The sequence below is a fragment of the Uloborus diversus genome, chromosome 5 (assembly GCF_026930045.1).
Source record: "Uloborus diversus isolate 005 chromosome 5, Udiv.v.3.1, whole genome shotgun sequence".
NCBI lineage: Eukaryota > Metazoa > Arthropoda > Arachnida > Araneae > Uloboridae > Uloborus > Uloborus diversus.
This window is the reverse complement of record NC_072735.1, coordinates 131016122-131038392: the sequence shown is the minus strand read 5'-3', so window position 1 is coordinate 131038392 and position 22271 is coordinate 131016122. Positions and strand designations below refer to the sequence as shown.

Here is a 22271-nt window from a genome sequence, read left to right as displayed (position 1 = left end):
TAAATATACAAATGATTCAACTTACAACAGACCAGATAACTTCGCAATGACCACTGCCATGAAACTTCTCAGTTAACTACGAGCAACCTAATAAAGCATGATTTTTTTTCTTTACAATTTTAAGTATGGAATTTTAATAATTAGAAACACAATTACTTTTGGTTCCATCTTCTTTGCAGTATTAAATCTACATTCTTTTCCGTCGTTCATGTTGTATCTCCTTTCAGAAAAATAGAAATGCACTATTTAAAAACGAAGTTTTGTACACTGTTAAAAGTTTTCCTGAAATTTTACGGTAAAAAGTATTTGCATCTATGTTGTCAGTAAAATACTCTTTTACTTTTTGCTCATTCAATGACTAAAAGAAGTACTTTTGACTGAAGTAAACCACCCCAACAATTTTCACATACTTACAACTGATTAAAAATCAGCAGAACAGTATTGAAGATTCAAGACAGAGAACGACGGTTAAAGTATTTTTTATACTTTTAAAACATCATAAAAAAAGCATTTATATAACATACAAATTACCTCAGTCTACTCCAAAAAAAAAACTTTAGAGCGAAATCTTTCTTTATTATACCGTAAAGAGAAAATAATATTTGAATGCAAACACAATAGCTTAGTTTAGAATGTAAATGCTGAATAGAGTCTTCATCGATGATTTTAAACAACAAAAAACTCAAGCAGAAAGGAAAGAAACGAGAAGAGTTATGACAAAGAAAATATTGCCATAAAAATTTAATGCAGATTGTTTTCATCTCATAAATTTAACTAGATATTTTAAATTTAATGTTTTTTTTTAAGAAAGAAGATAATGACATGTTTTACTGAACGCAAAACAAAAAATACGTCTTTCAAAGAAATGAGTGGATAATGAATACTGAGGACGTAAAAAGCGATCATTTTTGTCATTAATTTACCGCTTTACTTGTGAAAAATATCAAATAACGACGAAGACATTTTTTAGAAAGTTCAGCATCTGAAAATAATGACAGTCAATTAGGAACCAAGATAGTCCATAATTAGGCAATTTTCTGCGAATTAAGCACATGGTTAATGATTATGAAGACCGTTAATTTTGAAATAAATCAATAAAAGCATCATTTTTGGTGGGTTTGAAATAAAAATATAAACACTGTTAAAATTTGAAAATATGTGCAGTGATATGAAAAAAGGGTGATTTGATCCTTTGAAAAAAAAAGAAGAAATTAGAACCATACTAGAAGGGGTTAATTAATTGCCGCTTTTTACAGGAATTCAGTCATTAAAATAAAATGTTTATTAATAAAAACCTCTCTGCTTACGTTGAGATAGAAACATGTTGTCCGTTTTGCATATTAACAGTTAATGGGATTGTTTCCTTGAGTCAAAAGTACTACTTTTAGTAGCCGAAATTGATAGAATAAGCAAAAAAAAAAAAAAAAAAGCATGGAGTCAGAGAAGACTTTTATTTTCTCAACAGTTAGTTCCAAAGTCGGATATTAAAAAAAATAAATGAAAAATAACGCTTGATTTTTTTATGACATCACAATTGATGTACTTTGGCACGCTACTCCATTTTCACACTTAATGTTTACTTTTCGCTGTTAACCGCGTTGTCAAGACATGATAATTTGTGCTGTGTGCTAATGGCATCAGTAAGTGGCTTTTCATCACTTGTGATGTCATGTGCTGAAGGGTGAAAAATGAATTTCGATCTGCTCACCGAATAAAATTATTGTTATAAAATAGTAAATTTTGTCAAAATATTTAGAAAATGCTTAAAATCTATGTTTTTAAGCATTCTCTTTTTTTTAGTTATTTTATTTATTTATTTATTTATTTTTAGTTTTGGTATCAACACAATTGTTGATTTCAGCATTAATTAAATTAGTAAGATTCTTTGAAAGCAAAAAGTCACGAATTCGGTTTATTTAGAAAAATCATTTACTACGTAATGATTTAGTTACGCAAAGTTACTTTAAATTTGAAACAAAAAGAACTTGAACTGATCAACAAATAAAAGGCCGAAAAATCCTTGTTTTGGGTTTAATTGCGAGTGAGGCTATTTTACACTTTTGCGTTCACACAAAACCAAGCACTTTGATCTTTGTTTATATTGACGTATTTTTTTCTCCAGTTTGAACGGTTACTACCTATTCCTCTTTTTTGTTCTTCACGTCCACATGTAACAAAATGAACTCCATATATATGTTTCGGGGATACAAAGGTCTTTGTTTTAGCGGTAAAAACTCCTGTTTGGAGGGAGGAGGGGACTTTTTTTTGATGATTGCTGTGTCCATTTGTTAAAAACACGATTACCTCGTATGATTTAGCAGTCGCAATAAATATTAATACGAACTATTGATGTTTGTGATATATGTATTAGTAAAAGCAAAGAATAAAAATAATGAAACGTTTATTTAAAATCCCTCTGAGGATAATTATTGCACCTGAGTTTTCTTTTTTTAGGAATATTTTTTTCGAAGAGGAAAGAGCACAAAGTGTTATGAGATTCCTCGTTATAATAATTTTATTGTATTTTACTAGTGAAATGCGTAATTGAAATTGTTTTTATTTAGTTTTTGTTTTCTGAGAGCTGGCAACAAAATATCTTTAGAATGTGCGTGCGATAAGAGTTTTGGGGATTAGAGTTGAAAAATGTGTTTGGATGGCGTATTTTGAGTATTGAGAAGCGAGAAACACTTGAGAGATTTTATAAAATGAAATAGTGAGTTATTGAGGTTCATTTTGAGTTATTGAGTTTTATTTTCGAGTTTTGAGCATTAGTTAGGCAAATTTGCCATGAAATTATGTATTGTGTAAATATTTTCTTGTTATGTGCTGTGTCCTGTGAATAAATGTATTTGTGCGATATGTGTTACGAGTGTACTGATTCGAAGTCCGATTAGAGTTTTTCGGACATCTGGCGTCCGTGACAGGACTCTTTCGTCTGTTTGAATAAAATAAATTTAATTTTCCTGCTGCGAGAAAAAAAATGGATGAACTTAAGAAAAACAGGACACAGTACAGGAGATTATTTACGAAAGCTTGCAATGAATTTGATGCAGAAGAAGCTTGGTTAAGTGATGGAGATAAATTACTTAAACTTAAAGTAATTGAAGAAAAGGTACTTTTAATGGTTGAGACTGAATACAAGGTTAGAAATCATCTTTGCGATGAAAATATTTCAGAAACAGAATGTGATGCTGAGTTCGATCAATCTGAGATTTATATTGATCGTTGGCGCGTTTTAGGACAAAAACTCAAAAAACTTTCATCATGTGAAAAGAAGATTCTGCTTCGGTTTCAAGTGCAAATACGTCACAGAAAAACACTCTGTTACGGTATCCTAAGATACGGCTCCCGTCATTCAATGGAGATATAAGAAACTGGCTCGGATTTTGGGGACAGTTTCAAAAGATCGATGAAGACCCCAATTTGGACCTACATGACAAGTTTTCTTATTTGTCACAAAGTATGGTTAAAGGTAGCATTGCTGAGGATTTAATTAAAAGTTTCCTACCTGGAAGAGATAGCTATGAAAAAGCATTAAATCAGCTAAAGAGTAGATTTGGAAAAGAAGAATTGCTGATCCAGATCTATGTAAGAGATCTATTAGCATTAATTCTTCAGAGAGAAAGTGCTCAAACCAAATCTCTTCGAGTGTTATACGACTTATTAGAGACTAAATTGAGAGCATTAGAGTCTTTTAGGAGTAACTAGAGACAAATATGCTTGTATGTTATTTCCTCTAATTGAATCATCACTTCCACAAGAAACTTTGAGAGCTTGGGAACGATGCCAAGCAACAAACCGGAGAACGCGAGATGTTACCCCAGAAAATGAATTGAGTTCACAGTTGGAAGAAAAGAACGACTTGAGATCAATTTTGGATTTTCTACAAGATGAGGTAGAGGTTGAAGAAAGAATAATTTTGGCTTCTCAGTCATTCGATTGTCCTAAAGTGAAATCTACTTCTCGAGAGAACAGTAAATTACACATTGAAAAGAAAAATGATAATAAATTAAAGTTTGGGAATAGAGCTCAAGTAGCAACAGCAGCTGACCTTTTTACTGCATCGCGGGAACAGAAACTGTGTATTTTTTGCGGCAATTACCATGATTCGAATGATTGCATAAAAGCAGGGAAAATACCGCTTAAAGAGAGAGAATTACTAGTTGGAAAATCTCACTGCTGTTTTCTATGTCTCAAAACAGGACATCAAGTTCGTCAATGCAATGTGAAAGCTGGATGTGCTAATTGTGGAAGAAGACATCATATTTTGCTGTGCAGAAGTGGCCAACCGCATTTACCTTCGTCTTCTGAAAGAGTTGTTGCATTAGAAGCAACTCCAAAGCAAGATTCAGCTCTCGCAAACATTTCAATGTCAGCAAAAGTGATGTTGCAAACCCTAATAGTAATCATAAGAGGAAACGGAAAGAGCCGTAAAGCGAGAGCAATTTTTGATTCTGCATCCCAGAGGTCATACATTCTAAAGGATACGGCAAAGGAGATGAAGTACGAAGTCCTGGGTTCAGAGTGTCTCAAACATGCTCTTTTCGGAGGAAAAAATTCTGGTGTGTGTAAACATGAAGTTTTTAAATTGTATTTAACTAGTGCTAACGGTAATTATAACTGCAATTTTAACGTTTTGAGTCAACCAGTCATATGTGAAACAAAGCCACCTACAAATGAACTCTGTATAAAAGAACTCTGTGACTTAAATATTCATATTGAGGATGATAGTAGAGCCCCTATTGAAATTTTGATAGGAGCAGACGTTGCGGGAAAACTGATGACAGGTGGTTATAAATTACTTCCTAGTGGCCTTGCCGCAATTGAAACTAAACTAGGGTGGACACTAATGGGGAAGAACTCTAGTTTAGAATCTCGAGAAAGCACTGCATTACTTGTAACGAGTATGATTTGTAATGATACTTGTATATCAAACTTGTGGTCACTGGAAACGATCGGTATACTGGATCCATCTGAGAAGAAAACGCAAGATGAATTGCATGCAGCAGCTAAAGAACATCTTTTGAAAACTGTTAGAATAGACGATGAAGGAAGGTTTATCGTTGATTTGCCTTGGTTGAGTGAACATCCCCCTCTGCCTGAAAATTTTGAATTGGCTTTGAAGAGACTGAACAACACAGTAAAGAACTTAAAAGCGAAAAATCTGTATGAAGATTATGACCTGGTTTTCAAAGAATGGGAAAAGGAGGGAATAATTGAAGAGGTTCCTTATAATGAAATTCAAGAACCATCGCATTATTTACCACATCGGCCTGTTGTCAAAGAAAATAGTACGACTCGCATTAGGCCAGTATTCGATGCTTCCGCTAAGTCGAGATCTTCACCAAGTCTAAATGACTGCCTTGAAAAGGGTATGAACCTTATTGAATTCATTCCATCAATATTAACACGCTTTCGTATGTATAAAATAGGGGTTACTGCTGATATATGTAAAGCGTTTCTGCAAATCCGTGTATCTGAAAGAGACAAAAATTATCTGAGATTCCTCTGGTACAACGATAAGTCTGAGCTAAAGTATTTCAGGCACTGTCGTGTAATATTCGGTGCTTCGTGTAGCCCTTTTTTACTCGGATCTGTGGTTCAGTATCATTTAGAATCAGCACTAGAAGAGGCACGAGTTGAGTCCTCGAAATATCCCGTTGAAACTGTAGAAGAACTTGCTAACAGTTTTTATGTGGACAATTGTCTTGTTAGCGTAAAGGATGAAACTCAGTTGCATAAATTTATGCAAGCGGCTACAGAAATATTAATGGAGAGAAAATTTGAATTACGAGGGTGGGAGTACTCGGATTCCCGCTGTCAAGTTTCAGAACCCACGAATGTGCTAGGAATGATGTGGGACCGTGGAAATGATACCTTCAGTTTAAAGTTATCACATGATACTGATACCTCTTCGATGAAAATTTCTAAGAGGTCAATTTTATCTGCTGCACATAAAACGTTTGATCCTTTAGGCATAGTCTGTCAGGTTACTTTACTGCCAAAACTTTTGCTGCAGAGGTTATGGGAATGCAAATTAACATGGGATCAAGAAGTAGATACAAATACTGAAGAAGAATTCTTGAAATGGTTGAAAAATTTGGAGACTTTGAAAGAATTGAAGATAACTAGATGGTTGCAATGCGAATACGTAATTGATAGTTTACATTTTTTCTGCGACGCTAGTAAGTCTGCCTATTCAGCTGTTGTTTTTATAAAAATTTGTTTGAATGATTCAGTAGCTGTTCATCTGCTAAGAGCCAAATCTCGGATTGCACCTTGTGGAAAGAAAGAGACGACTATAGCAAGATTAGAGCTTCTTGGAGCCACAATTTCAGCACGTCTTTCTGTAGAAGTTCTGAAAGAATTCAAAAAAGAGAAAATTGTGTTTTGGACTGATTCTACTACCGTTCTTTCATGGTTGAGAAGAGAAGGGCCGTGGGGAGTGTTTGTACAAAACCGAGTGCAGGAAATTAGATCCTTGACTCCTTTGAATGCATGGCGGTTCGTCCCAGGATCACTAAATCCAGCAGATCTTCCGAGTAGAGGTTGTTCTGCTCGTCAACTTCTTTCGTCAAAATGGTGGGAAGGTCCGCAATGGTTGTATTTCCCATCGGAAGAATGGCCAAAAGACGAATTTTGTGTTGATGAAGAAGAAATTCTAAGTGAAAGAAAGAGAGGCGTGGTATCATCTATGGTCAACGTGCAATGTACAGATAACATTGTAAGTGACCGATTTTCAAGTTATACGATGACAGTCAGAACAATTGGATGGATCTATAGATTTTATCACAATATTTCCAGTCAGAGTAAGAGAGTAGGAGAGTTGACAACTGATGAGTACAACAGAGCTGAAATTGCATTTATTAGGCAAATACAGTCAGAGCAATTTCATGAAGATAATCGTTTGAAGAAGCATCAAACATTCAAAGATAAGTATGGATTACTGCGATTACAAACAAGATTGTTTGATTGCGAGGAAACAGAAGAGTTTAAGAGTCCTATTCTGTTACCTTCAAAAAATAAAGCGGTATTGAAAATGGTGACTGAAGAACATAAAAAATCTTTCCACGCAGGACTGTCTACTTTATTAGTGAGATTAAGAGAAAAATATTGGATATTAGGCGTCAGGAAGTTAGCTAAGCAAGTGATTTCTAACTGTGTTATATGTAAACGTCATACAGCTAAACCTCTGGAAGTGCCATTCGCCCCATTACCAAGAGACAGAGTCACCCATGCAGGTGTTTTTGAAGTTTCCGGAGCTGATTATGCCGGGCCTTTGTGTTTGCGATCAGGAGAAAAGGCCTGGGTCATTTTATTTACATGTGCGGTCTACCGAGCTGTACATTTTGAGCTAGTTAAGTCAATGTCAACAGAGTCATTCATCTTAGCATTAAGACGATTCATAGCTCGAAGAGGAAGAATTGCTTTTCTCTACACCGACAACGGCATGAGTTTCGTTGGAACGAACAATGTGCTAAAGGCGTTCGACTGGAATAAAATAAGCTCTTATTCCACCACAAGACAGATTTCTTGGAAGTTCATTCCACCAACCGCTGCCTGGTGGGGTGGTTGGTGGGAGCGCATGGTTGGGGATGCTGAAAGGCCTTTTAAGAAGAATGCTAGGTAAATCTTCTGTTAACCACGAGGAGCTTTCAACAATATTATGCGACTGTGAAGCAATCATCAACTCGAGACCGTTGACATACATATCAAGTTCACCAGATCAACTGATGCCCTTAACTCCGGCTATGTTTCTGGTAAGTGACAACTGCACCAAGATTAAAAATGCTGATCTAGATGTGGTAGACAGAACCTTGTTGACAAGAAGGTCCAAATATCTACAGAAATTAAGAGAAGACTTACGACAAAGATTTAGAAATGAATATTTTGCACTTCTAATTAACCAAGGCTATAGGAAAGTTAACTCATTAGAAGTTGGTGATATCGTTTTAATAGGGAGTGACGGATCCAAGCGTAATGACTGGCCTCTTGGAGTAGTGATAAAAATCTATCCTAGAGCAGATGGCCATTCCAGAGAAGCCAGAGTAAAGACACAACAAGGAGAGAGACTGCGGCCATTTCAAAGGCTATATCCCTTAGAACTATCTGCGACTGAAGTTAGTTCTTTGAAATTACCTTCGCTGGTCAAAGAGACCTCTGCAGAAACATCCTTTTTCTCAGGAACGAGAAAAGAACCTGGGTGACCTTTAGACGTGTTTGTGGGAGAAGAAACATCTAACAACACTCGGCCCCTTTTGAAAGAAACCAGATGTGGGAGAAAGATTAGAGTACCTGAACGTTTAAAGCTGTAAAACTCTGTTTCATTTGAACTGTTATAATTTCTTTGATCTAATTGATATTTCGTAGGTTTTGTGTTGCAATACAAATTAGTAAATTTCATATTGCAAGGTGGGAGAATGTTAAGAGATTCCTCGTTATAATAATTTTATTGTATTTTACTAGTGAAATGCGTAATTGAAATTGTTTTTATTTAGTTTTTGTTTTCCGAGAGCTGGCAACAAAATATCTTTAGAATGTGCGTGCGATAAGAGTTTTGGGGATTAGAGTTGAAAAATGTGAGTTTGGATGGCGTATTTTGAGTATTGAGAAGCGAGAAACTCTTGAGAGATTTTATAAAATGAAATAGTGAGTTATTGAGGTTCATTTTGAGTTATTGAGTTTTATTTTCGAGTTTTGAGCATTAGTTAGGCAAATTTGCCATGAAATTATGTATTGTGTAAATATTTTCTTGTTATGTGCTGTGTCCTGTGAATAAATGTATTTGTGCGATATGTGTTACGAGTGTACTGATTCGAAGTCCGATTAGAGTTTTTCGGACAAAGTGAATTTTTACGCTTAACTGTTATTTCATAGTGAAACTTTTTTATGGGTACAGTTTAAGTACTGTCTTTTGTTTTCAAATGCGGAACAAGTAGCACAGAGCTTTCATTAGGGGAACTAAATCTGCACAGGAAAGCATTAATTGTCATAATTTTGTTTTAATATTTCAGACATAAAAAAAATATATGCATGAAAAAAATCTTAGCTAGAAATAAAACGTTGCATATTTTTTTTTCATTTTTTAATGGTCATACATCTTTTTCAGTACCTACTGTTACATACACATGACATTAATTACTATAATTGAATTGTTTATTTCAATAACTAGTCAAGTGACAAATTTCTAGTTTTAAGAAAGAAACTATATTATCATATTAAATTATTCAAATGCGATTATACCACATTTTGCTCGAAGAAATATACCTAAATGTGTAAACACTTCAGCTCAAAATAGTGTTATTCTTATCGGAAATTTTTAAAATAAGGGGAAAAATGCTTTTTCGAAATTTTAGAGCTTGTCACGTAGCTGGTTTTTGAAATAAACGTTTCAGTTATAATGACAAGGGGGGGGGGGATACGTTTAATTAAGCAGTTAAAAAACTTAAACTTTCGCTATTTTAATGCCATAAAGTGAATTTTAAATGGGTACATTTATTATGATCCCTTCTCCCAACACACACACACCGCACAAACACAATTGATATAAAATAATTGTAGCATGTAAGGGTAATTTAAATATAGACTCTTTTTAGCCATGTTGACTGTATAATATAAAACTGAATAGAACGACCTTGACCTCACCCTTTATTGTTCTAATTATTCTGCCGAAGCATACAAAGATGAAGGTTTTATTTTCGTTCTCCCAAAATCACTGAGTCAGTGAATATCAAAGTATACGAAACATTAAAAAGACTATTAGAGGAAATAAACCGTTAATGTGTGATAAATAACAAAAATAGGACAATTAATTAGCAGAAACGCTGTTTTAATTATTTGGACCGGAACGAAAGCAACTATCTACCGAAGATCTTTTAACGTCACGAATCCCATGATAATTACAATTCTGATGAAAGATAATGAATAATTAGGCCTAGCTCCCCCGAATTTGCTAATGAATATCGGCACACTTCGGTGACTATGTTTATAATTAACGAAAATGTTATCTTTAATTGCTTCACGGTGCATCATGAGAAACGCACTATATCGTAGGAGTTGCTTGACTTTCAGCAAAAGATAAATAAGTAACTAATTGTGGCGAACACTTTCATGACGTTAACTGGCTTTTAGATTGCGTAATCTTTCGCTGAGAATTAGGGAAACGGAAATGGGCGACAAATTTAGTCTTGAAGCGTAAAAGTCAGTTAGCTTTTTGGTAAAATACTTTTAAATAATTCAGTTGGACGAAATTGTTGAGTTAAAACTGTAGGGCTTTAACATTTGTTCATATTTTGAGGTGTTAAAAAGAAAACTATTCAATAGTAATGTCAAAAACACAAGTAACCTTAATATCATTCTTGGTAACTTTTGTGTACCATGCCTCTATTTTCACCAATCATATTTTAATTGTGTTACTGCATTCATTTGCATTAAACACTATGAACTCTTCAAGCGTTTTACACTTATCTAAAAGTAAGAAATAGTTATTGGAAGAATTATTTATGTCACTCATTCATTTAGTTTAAGGATTTTCTGCTGCCAACTTTCTTATTTCACATTGTGAATAGCGAGTAATGGAATGAAAAACAAAATATTTTATTAAAAATAGTAGCTTTATAATCAAAAATTAAAGTTTTTTGATGGAAGCCAGGCGTTTAGTGTCAAAAACCAGCTCAAATCATATACTTTTAAGTTTTTCTTTTCGTAAATTGACTCTTCTTAGCCGATAATATTACACGATTAAACTATTTAGAATGAACCCCATTTAATCAGCCTCCTGCCCAAAATTGGTTTTATTTTGAGACCAGTTCAAACCATGTTTCTTCTTAACTGAGAATGCGGAGGAAAAAACAAAAAAGAATAGCAACATTTTCGTATACTTACGCGCTCAGTGACATTCCATTTCCATTTCTTTTACAGGTTTGGAAGAAAAATAAATTTTTCTCCCAAACACCTCACCTACAAAATAAAACGAGCTGATGTGTGCTTCACATGACTTCCTTTTACTCCAATTTAATGTCATTTCCCCATTATTGGCAGTTTTAATGTGATTCAATTGTTTACTCTCTAAATATCACCAACAGTGGCCAAATTGAAACCAAATTTAAAATAAAAAAATTGCAAAATTTGTCACCAAGTTGGCGACAAAATTTGGCGACCAAAAGACTGGCGATATATTGCCAAGTGTCCGAGAAACTATAACACCCACTTGAGTTTACATCGAAATTAACAATGATTTCCCCCCAAAAAGGGGCAAAAGACCCCATTAGAAACATTCGAATGCAACGAAAAGAGAAGGGTGCACAATTAGGTCCCACTAGGAGTCTACGTACCAAATTTCAACTTTCTAGGACATACCGTTCTAGAGTTATTCGAGACACATACGTACATACGGACGTCACGAGAAAATTCGTGGTAATTAATTTAAGGGTCGTCAAAATGGATATTTCGGGTGTCTGTAGGTTCCTAGGCATATATCCTCGTGTGGTCGGGTCGAAAAAAAGCTCAACATTCATTCGGGGGTGAGAAAAATAGAAATTAAGGCCGATTTTTGAGTGAAATTTTTTAAATCTGGCTTCAATTTGGCCATATTTAGAGAATTCACCATTGAATCACATTAAAACTGCCAGTATTGGGAAAATTTATCTGTATAAAACGTTTTCTTTGCTTCGGTTCGCAACAGACTTGGAATGAAAGTATTTAAAGTTTTTTTTTTTCCCACTCCGAGGTACTATTATCTCTAAATTGGAGTAAAAAGGAAGTCATGTGATGCACACATCAGCTCGTTGTAAAAGGAAGTAAAAATTTCACGAACTTTTGAGGCAAGTTCAACATAAAGTTTTTAAAACTGTACGGAAAAAATTCGAAACATGCTACACAACTTTTAAATAAGTTTATGGTAGTAAAGTATGCATACGGTACTTTTACATTACATATTTTGAAAGTTATCTTAGTATATTTTTTATGATTTTTTACTGCGCCTCTTATTACCCCTGTCTCATATTACCTCGACCTCCCCTACTGGTTTTTAAGGGGGGAGGATTAATGAGAAAATGAGTTCTTACGAGAAAAGTTAATCAAATGAAAATCAATTTATTTCGAAAATTTTTGTGGTCGAACCTTTTTTTTCTCTTCTGCAACTTTTTTTACTGTTAGATTGATCTGAGTTTGAGACTAAATAACTCAAGGAAAACATACTGTTTTGATTGTGATGCTCCCTAGATATGAGAGCTCAAGAAAAAGATGCTAATGGCTGTTTAGCATCAAAACCTGCTCAAGCACGCCCATCCATCTTTGTTTCAATCGACGTCATATTCAAGAATTCCTTGAATCAAAAGGGGCCCATTTAAAAGAACAGTTGCCTGGCTTTTTTTTTTCTTAATGAATCTCATTCAGTTAGAGATTCACAAGAACTCTGTTGATTAATTTTAGAATCAGAATCTAATGAATTTAGCCCACTTATTTCCCTCTAAAACAGTGGTTTCGAACCTTTTTTTTTTTGCCCGCGGACTAAAACTCACGTTAAAAAAAATTTCGCTGGCCAGAAAAAAAAAAAAAAAAACATAAATTTTAATGTTGTTACTCATTTTTTTAAAAGATAGCATGGAAAAACGCAGGAAATGAATGACAATCACTACCAAAAATTGCTGTCATCATTACTAAAGGATTATTTTACTGATATGAACTTTGCATCTATATTTTAAAAACCATTTGTGACTACTTGACTTCAATTATGCAACAATCATTCGTAACACTGAATGAAGATGACCAGTATTTTTATAAGGTCTCAGAATAAAATATTCATTCCATAATATGAACAGAACGACGGGCCATGTGGATCAGCTTTGCGGGCAATGCATAGTCCTTTGACAGTAGGTTGAGTACCACTTCTTTAAAAAGTTCATCATACTCGTAGTATGGCATTAAAGATAAGGAGCGAAATCTTTTAGCTGAACAACATAAACACAAAAAAAGTTTTGAATAGCTATGCAATGCGACGATGTCAATGATTACAAATTATTTATTTTATCTAGTAAACTAGTCAGCTGGCAAAAACTAATGATGTAAAAGAAATCAAGATTATCACGTGACTCTAATAAGAGTATTAACGAATTTAAAAAACAAATCGTTGAATTAAACATCAATGTTGCAAAGGATTTGCAATTTGAAATAAAACTTTTTTTTTCGTAAAGTAGCAAAAGAATATACATTTTGTGCTCAATAGTGAAAACTGTAGCCAAGTTCATCTTTCAAAATCATGAGTTATAAAATTAATGATGTTGAAAAACCAGCTCTATTGATCCATGTCATTTTAGAGTGTATAAATTGAAGAAAAAATATATTAATATTATAACTTTAGTACTAAAAAGTGATATTTGTTTACTAGAAAGATGTTAACATTTTTCTTGCTTATAATAAGCGTAAGGAAAATTTTCTTAAACAATTTTCCCTCGAAAATCATTGCTTTTTATCTGCTATGGAAAACACCTGCATGGAAAAAAAAAAAGTTTTTTTTTTAAATTTTTTTCCGAGAAAAGAGGGTTCGTGCAAGATATCCTCAATATTATTTGCAAAAGAAGAGTTCAGTGATATATTCTAATGAAAATAAACAACCTTTTTTTGAAATCATTATAATAAGTCTTTATAAGTTGTTTTTTTTTAAATCGCAATTTTAAAAAAGAGTAGAGTAAATCTGCGTTTCTGACTTATTTCATCCATGTTAAAAATGTAGTAAAACTATTAAGCTATCTAAAACTAATTAGTGAATATAACCTTTTTATGAATACTTGTATCAAGAAGACATTTTGAACATTTTAGTGGAATTTGCATTGATTATCCTTTTTAATGTTATTTCAAAGGAATCGCGCGTTTTCATTCAAAAACACCGTTAAAAGAAGGAATTCAACAACAAACTTTAAAAAAAAATGATTTTTATACAAACAGCGGCAAGTAAAAGAATCAAAAATATGTTAAAACTAAATCATAACAATAACTAGCTGACCCGTACGAAGCATTAAAACTCGACAGCAAGAATTTCAAGACTCCGTATTTTGAAGTGTAATTTTTCACATATGCGTCAGTCTTCAAAAAGTGTAACTTTTCTGTCACCAGCCTTTTACAGTAAAAACTTTAAGGAACAAATCATTTAACAATGATTTTTAATTTCCTAAAACAATAGCTATTTCAACCTTCTAACATTTTTTTTAATAATAACTTTTATTTTAGTATATTTTTGGATCACAACAAATGAATTCTTACCTCCGTGGCATGTCGCACAACTAGTGTGACAATTTCTGCTGCATAATAACTTGTTTAATTAAAAGTATATACTTACTTGTTTATTATTTCTTTCACAAATGCCTTAAATACTAATTGTTTAAGCATATTTAAAATTTTTAATATTGTGTTTTTAACTTGTTTTAGTGGTATAAAAAGTCATCTCACACGATAAATAATCACCTCCTTCACCTAAACGCAAAATGACTTTCCTCATTAACACGTGGCAGTAATGACATCAAATTTTATTTTCCATGATACAAGGGAGCCTCCTCCCCCCTTACTTATTTTCAGTTGAAGTTGAGAGATTTTTGTCGAAAAACAAGAAGATAGATTTTGCTTTAAAAACTTAGTGTGGTTATTCTGACTTCTCACCTCTGTAAACTTGAATTTCAGGGATGTAAATTAGAGTATAAAAAGAAGTTAACATGTTTTCATATGCTGAACATGTGCAGATTGTATCATCGAAGAAAAAAAAACTCCATGAAAATCCAATCCATTAGACCTTTATTAATGGAAAGTTTCTCACCTCCATGACAGACCTTATCAATGTCATTATTTCTGAGATGAAAATTAATGATGGAGGGGAAGTACATTAGTAATAGGCATTTTACTAAAATTATAAATTGCTAGTACATCTTCAAATTTACTAATTTTAACATACATTTGAAACTACTAATTAAGTCGTATTTTAATTAAGAGAGATTAATATTATATTCCCACTAATCATTGAAATAGTTGATTAGTTGCGCAATTAACAAAATTACTACATTGACATTAAATTGGTCTCAATTTTTAAATATTGAGTTTTTTCTTTTTTTTTATTTCCGTGAACAAGGCTTTTTAAATTTTTTTTGGAACTTAGCTGGGCCATTGTTTATTGCTACTTGTAGTAGGTAACACTTTCATGTAAGAATGAAAAAAAAAAGAAAACAAAAGGTTTCGAAACAGAAAAATATTTGCGTTCAAAAATTACGTTTTCTGGAGAATGAGCCATATCTACAAAACGTAATGTTATTTATTTTTTCCCACTACAGGCGAAAAATCTTTCAAAAATATCTTTCTTTTGAAGTTTGATGAAGCATGGAAAGAGAGAAAGTTATGATGTAAGCACATAAAACACGCTTAAAAAATATTTCATATGATACTGAAATTTAGCAAATATAGTTGAATAAAATTTAATTCTTTAGTTCCCCCAAAAACCGTAAAAAACATTAATTTGCCAATTGTATTTTTAAGCAGTGCAAAAAAAAAAAAAAAAACTGAATTGAATAACCTACGATACATTGACGGTTATTCATTTGATCAAACTTCTGATGAGGAAAAGTCATAAAAACGACATCAATCGGCCCTGGTGGATTTAAACTTAGACTTTCTTACTATTAACAGGAAACTCTAACCAAATGACCTAAAGGTCCCCCTTTAAGGAATGCTATGTATTAAAGTAATGTATCATAAAAAAGCAAAGCCTTTTTTTTCATGCAAAAAAACAAACAAAATGGAAATGCTTTGTTTATCTTTCGTCGAGAGATGGGAAAACTATTTTTGAAAGGATACCTTACTTTTTCAGTTCAGTTTTTTAAAGAAGCTATGCCATTTCGCAAAACAGCTCTGAGAAATAATATGTATGAAAAAAACTTAATAGATGGTCGTTTCTAGAGAAAAAATGTCCATTTATTTTGATGTTTTCATTATATTCAACCAATAGTAGCTAATTACTTCAATTTACGTTTTACGAAAACAATTAAATAAATAAATTAACGAAAACGTTCAGCAATTTTAATGATAAAGTAATACATTTACTTTGGACATGAAGTTTCAACTGAATCTACCCTTATTGATCTTAAGCTTTTAGAGCAAACCAAATTGTATTGTTTCGTATAAGTAAAATTAAAATACAATCTCTAAAACATGGAATGTTCAAAAAACCTTAACTAAATCTAAAAAAAAAAAAAAAACTAGAGGTAAGCAAATAAATGAATGCCACAAATTTAACCTAAAGATCATGTAACACTCAAAATTTGTTGCTTTCAAGCTTACATTTGCGTGATAGAAAACAGCAACGTTGGAAATAAGAACTAATATACCGTAAAATTTGCTTATAAATACTGAAAAACATATTACCATCTTCAGTTAATGTAGAAAAAAATATGGTCAGAAGCTGTGGATATAAGGATCTTTATGTCAGTCAGTCTGTCTCCTGCATAAATTTTAAAGTGATTATCAAGGTCAAATATTTAAAAATAATTAAAAAAAATGTCGGTCTTTTAAAAAAAATGCGGTAATTTATTTTTTCTATTAAAGTCATGGTGTAACAGATGTTCCAAGGTTTACCGAGAAATCGATTTGGAGGCACGTCAATACATATATAACTTTACAGCAAGTTATGTGAACTGCTGTCTTTTCCACACACGTCAAGACAACTCAATTCGGTATTTTCGAACATAATTGGTTACCGAAATTATGGTTACCAAAAATTTATTCGTTTGATCAGTTGCGAACATCGCATGGATCACTGAAAAACTGAAGTTGATTGACAGCTAAACCATATTGCTGAAGTGAGCATTTATTGCTAAAATTTAAGAATGTTATTTGAAGTTATAGTTTATCTTCGACACAATGAGTGTAGCATATAAAACAATATTTTTGATACATATTAAAATCCTAATAAGGAAGAAAATGGAATTTTTCGAATAAAAAACCCAAACTGTGCTAATTTCATTTTAAATCCGTTCTTAAATCCTTTCATTTTCGTCTCCAATATTGATCTGAACATAGAAGAACCCGTCATACTCTAGACATATCCTTCTAGACATCCTCGTCACTCTCTAGACATAGAGAACCGTCTTGAATATAGTTGAAAGTTCTTGCACATAACTTCAATGCCTATTTATTCATTTCCGTTTCTAATATGGAAATTTTAAGAACATAACTGAAAGTTCTTGGATATAACTTCAAAGTTTATTCATTCATTTTTGTCTCTAATATTGATCTGAACATAGAAGAACTAGTCATACTCTAGACATATCTCTCTAGACATCCTCGTCTCTCTCCAGACATAGAGAACCGTCTTGAATAAAGTTGAAAGTTCTTGTACCTAACTTCAATGCCTATTTTTTCATTTCCATCTCTAATATTGATATTTTAAGAACATAACTGAAAGTTTATGCGTATAACTTCAAATCTCATTCATTCATTTTCGTCTCTAACATTTATATTTCAAGAACGTAAATGAAAGTTCTTGCATATAACTTCAAAGCTCAAACTAAGAACAAATAAACAAATATTGCTAAACAATAAGATTTTTTCTTCGGCATCATTTTTTCTTTCTAAATATAAGGATAATATCTTGGGCATGTAAGACAAACATGACCATAGTTACAAATTATTAGAAAATGTTGGGGGGAAGCACAAATATTTACTCAGGGACACAAACAACGAAAAATATTTCCAACAATTTTGTTCCTCGAACGCAGGAGAAAACTAATTACAAATCACTCTGAGGCCCGTAAATTAGCCCACAGGAGAACAAACACAATTTTCTTATACACATTTTTTTACTATTTTTCCTCGGCTCTAGAACAATAGAAAATACTAATTAATGGAAACTAAAGTTGTTTCTTCATTAATATTTCATTAAGACTTCGTCAGATTCATATTTGCAAGTTCGGGACAGAAATTTCTTTAGGTTGAAAAGCTGTAATAGCTGTCATGAGAAGATTTACAAACTTGGTTTTTTCGCCCCTGGCTACGTAAATTTCTATTGTTCGTAATTTACTTAGACACTTATTGGTTTTTGAGCAAATGAAATTATGTTAATGTTGTTTGTTAAATGAGATGTATATGGCTGTTATTATTAAATTATCTATGCAATCCTTTGTGCTATCCTTTGCAGCAATTAGTCCTTGCGTAACATTTTTATGAAATAATTTTGTTCTTTTCATTTTAGTAAAAATATATATGTCCGTGAACTATAAATTTGTTGCAATTTTATTCGGATGTCCCCTTTTAAAATGAAGTAAAACTATTATTTCGTTGTTTAAGCAATAAATTTAAACTAAATGCATTTTGTGACACATACCTTAAATTGATATTTATAGCTTTAGGCCCAAAAGTGTACTTTATTTTGTCTTTTATGTAAGAGGATCATATTTCTTAAGAAATCGAACAAGATTGCAGTATTTACCTGAATTGTTTTTATTTGCTACATTAGTTGTGCACTTCTGAGCGAAGAAAGCATACCTTTGTTTTATCGAAGAAAAAAAAAAAAAGTCATAGAAATACTTTTGCTACCAGGCATTGCGTGTTTCAAGTAACGATTGTTTCATCACAATATCGCTTGAAAGAACTTAATATGTCTGGAGGACTCAAATTTACATACTTTTCTCAATTCTACTTCAAATGTACTAATGCTTTCTCTGCATAAAATATACTTTAAATTTGTTTATATTTTAAGATAGGTTCATGGTTCTATTTGTAGATGAAGTGTGCTTCCTTGGTATGATTTTTAATAAAAAGAGTCTGCGAAAGTTGACCGTTACTGTAAAACCAGCAAATTTCAAGTGACCAGAACGCTATCAAACAAGAAAAAGATAAACAACAACATAAAATTCAGGACAGTCATTTTGTTTGCATTTGAAGTTTTAAACAACTTAGATGATATATATCTGTACCATTCAATCGTATTCCATTACATAATTTTCTTCTCGTTTTAGAGTTAAATGTCAGGTAATACGTAATTATTTCTTCCAAGTGTCAGATGTAAAAATCAACTTTTATGGTAGTCCAATGAATAAAGTTGGAGTTACTTAAAAAATCGGATGCAAGACTCTTGATTCAATCAAAATATGAATCTTTGAGCAAAAAGCTAAAAACATGACGTTTAACAACGTAAAAATCAAACAAATAGTGCAGTCGTATGTTACTCAACCACGCCAGAACTCAGTTGTAAATGATGTGGAGATGTTTGCACCATAATTAGAGATTTCATTGTAGACTCTCACTCCTGTATTAATAAATCTGACCCTTCAATGCACGAAATTGTTAAAATTATTTAATTTATTTTTTGTACGTATATTTGCATTGGAAAATAAACATTTGCATCTTTTTTCTTATATATTTCGAGTGATAGGTATCACTATAGACCAAGAACTGTAAAAATTCCGAACTATGCAAATATTCTGTACTTATAAGACATTGCATGATCCATAGAGAAGCTTTGGCTTCCAAAGAAATGATTCCTGGTCTAAATATTCTGTTAACTACGGTTGTAACTGTAGTAAACTATATAAAAATGAGGCCCCTGAAATCAAGAATCTTTTCCGCACTTTGTAAAGACATGAGTGCAATACATTCTGCGTTTTTATCTACCACGAGGCAAGATGGTTATCGCGTGGGAAATTCTTGCAACGTGTTTATGAAATTAAGGTATCCGAATGCGTTAAAATCGACATTTTCAATGAAATATTCGTAATTGTTTTTATGATTTCATTTTGTAGTCCGATTCATTAGCTTTCCAAAACTGTCTTTGTTTTTACCCTACGTGAATTACAACTGGAGTTATAGCTGCATTATTACAGAGTCGTACACTGAACTCCAGACCAGAAGTTGCATTTAAACGCGTTTTCTGCAGAACGATATTTTTGAATAAAGCTGTCTTCTGTAACAATGATATCTCAAAAAGTTATTCGAGTATTGAGGTGAAATTTTCTGAGATAGTTCTCTGTAATTTGCTTGATGTTTTCCTCTAAAAGCTAAGCTGAATTTCATTATTAAGTAATATTTTCATGCGGATAAGTTGAAACAAAGGCGTTTGTTTACGAAAAAATACCAGTATATGAATTTTGTTCGGCTATATTTCAGTACTTTAAAAAAAAAAAAATAATAAAACTTTTAGACGAAAACACAAATTAATGTCATAGAAATGTATTGCTGCAAGGGTTTGTTGTGCAATTAGAACCAAATTTTGTCCATAGCTGTTAGCGTAAGACACGTTTTTTCTCTTTTTTGCTTCAAATTTGTCCATTTAAAAAAAGTAATATTTTAAAAGCTTGTTTTTACATTTTTTTCATAGTATTGAAACATATGTAGTTAAAAAATAACATTTAAAAAATGTCCAGGTTATTTTTCAAAAAAATGTCTTCGAACACAGTCGGATACCTTAAGATAAGGAATCGCAATTTTTCTAGAAAAAGAAAACAGACCGGAAGCCGAAAATTTTCGCAATGATTTATTTGTCATGAAATTGAGCTACTTGGTGAACATATTCGAGAGATTAAATTACTTGAACCTTCAACTGCAAGGAGCAAATGTACATCTGTTGTATACGAGTGATAAAATTAATGCTTTTTGTAGAAAATTGGAATTGTGGAGCAGAAATTTACAGCAAAATAACCTAACAATGTTTGCAAATGTGAATGACAGTACGAAAACTTACAAAGCTGAAGAAGAACACTTAAAAGTTGTTTTTGTTACTATTAAAAATCATTTAGCCGTGCGGGCAAAGACTTTTTTAAAGTATTTTCTTAGTGACGACAAACTGATAGCAAGTCACGAAAGGGTTAGTGATCCATTTCATAACATTCCCGAAGGAGTCTCCATTGATGAGGAAGAAAAAATTCATAGACTTTACAAGTGGCGAAACCAAAAGACAATTTAATAATAAATCACTATTTGAATTTTTGGATTAGAGGATTCTTTTTCCGTACTAAATACAAGGGAATTTCCCAATTTCCCATTCTATTACCATTTTCAAAAAAACCTACCTTTGTGAAACTGGATTTTCTGCTGTGGCTTCTTTGAAGACAAAATATAGATCTCGGGTAAGTATTATAGAATCAGAACTGAGGGTGGCTATTTCTAATATTATGCCGTCCTTCGAAAAACTTTATTCATCAAGACAGGCTCAAGGAAGTTACTATTAATTTCGAAATTTATTTTTTTAACTTGATATGTTTTTATTAAGTAAGTTTTGGTTTAGAAGTTATTTACTTTAATAAGATAATTATTAAATAAGTTGAAATACATTGTCTTTTCTAATTGTATGTCTGCTTTTCCTTTCAGTCAGTAAATCAATTCTTTTAAATAGTAATTTATCTTGGATATATTCCCCCCCCCCCCTTGAATGTTCTCGCGCCCCCATATGGGAACGTGCCTCACAGGTGGAAAATCACTGCAAGAAAAGATTTACTTTTAAATAAATGGCTCCTGATTTCAACAGTCAGAAATAGTTTAAACTCATTTAGTTATCATGGTAGATGTAACTTATAACCACTATTAGCGGAAATATATTCTACGATTACAGTATTACTTTTAACAACATGTAAGTACGTATTAAAGGTGAAAGTACGCATTAAAGATAGGAATAGAGAACGGGAATCGTAAGAGAAAAGATTATTGCACCATGTATTTGTTCGCCAGTTCAGCTGCCTTGTTGTCCACTCTCTTGGGGCACGACAGCGCCTTACTGCTAATGTAACGCACGACCACATACCATTGCATCTCAGCATACATACCTCATGAAACCAGTTTCAGACAATGAAAATTGAGGTGCCAGTAGCCGAAAGAAAGTGTTGCTGAAAAAAAGTAGTATCTTCAACCCGTTATCGCTATTAATTGAGCTTCAACGGGCTACGACCTTGGCCTGGTCATCAGCTTACATTTCCAGTTTCCAAAAAGCTGTTCTAGACTCGGGACACCACACTATGTCAAACTCTAGTTGAGGATAATTTTTCGACTTGTGGTGTAATTTTGTAATCGACTATCTCTTTAAACATCTGATTTATCAATTGACTAAGTTAAGGAATCGCTCTCGTCAAAACACCGCGCTAAAAGCAGTTAAAAAATTGCGTTTTTCATAAAGTCGGGAGGCTACGGGAGAAGAAACTGCAAATTGTGATAAAATTATGAAACTCTGCATGCTTGTAGACACTGCATAAACAAAAATTTTAGGAAGGGGAGGCATTCCAAAATCCCCCCCCCCGGGCGGCCATTTT

The 22271-nt window shown here is 32.7% G+C and overlaps 1 protein-coding gene across 1 annotated transcript; it reads left to right on the top strand.

Annotated features, from left to right (window-relative positions):
• The first annotated feature begins 4849 nt into the window (after window positions 1–4849).
• On the top strand, window positions 4850–9020 carry LOC129223141 (uncharacterized). The gene is made up of 2 exons (XM_054857707.1): window positions 4850–6724; window positions 9015–9020. The coding sequence occupies exons 1-2, from the start codon at window positions 4850–4852 to the stop codon at window positions 9018–9020; spliced, it is 1881 nt and encodes a 626-aa protein (XP_054713682.1).
• Window positions 9021–22271: the final 13251 nt, after the last annotated feature.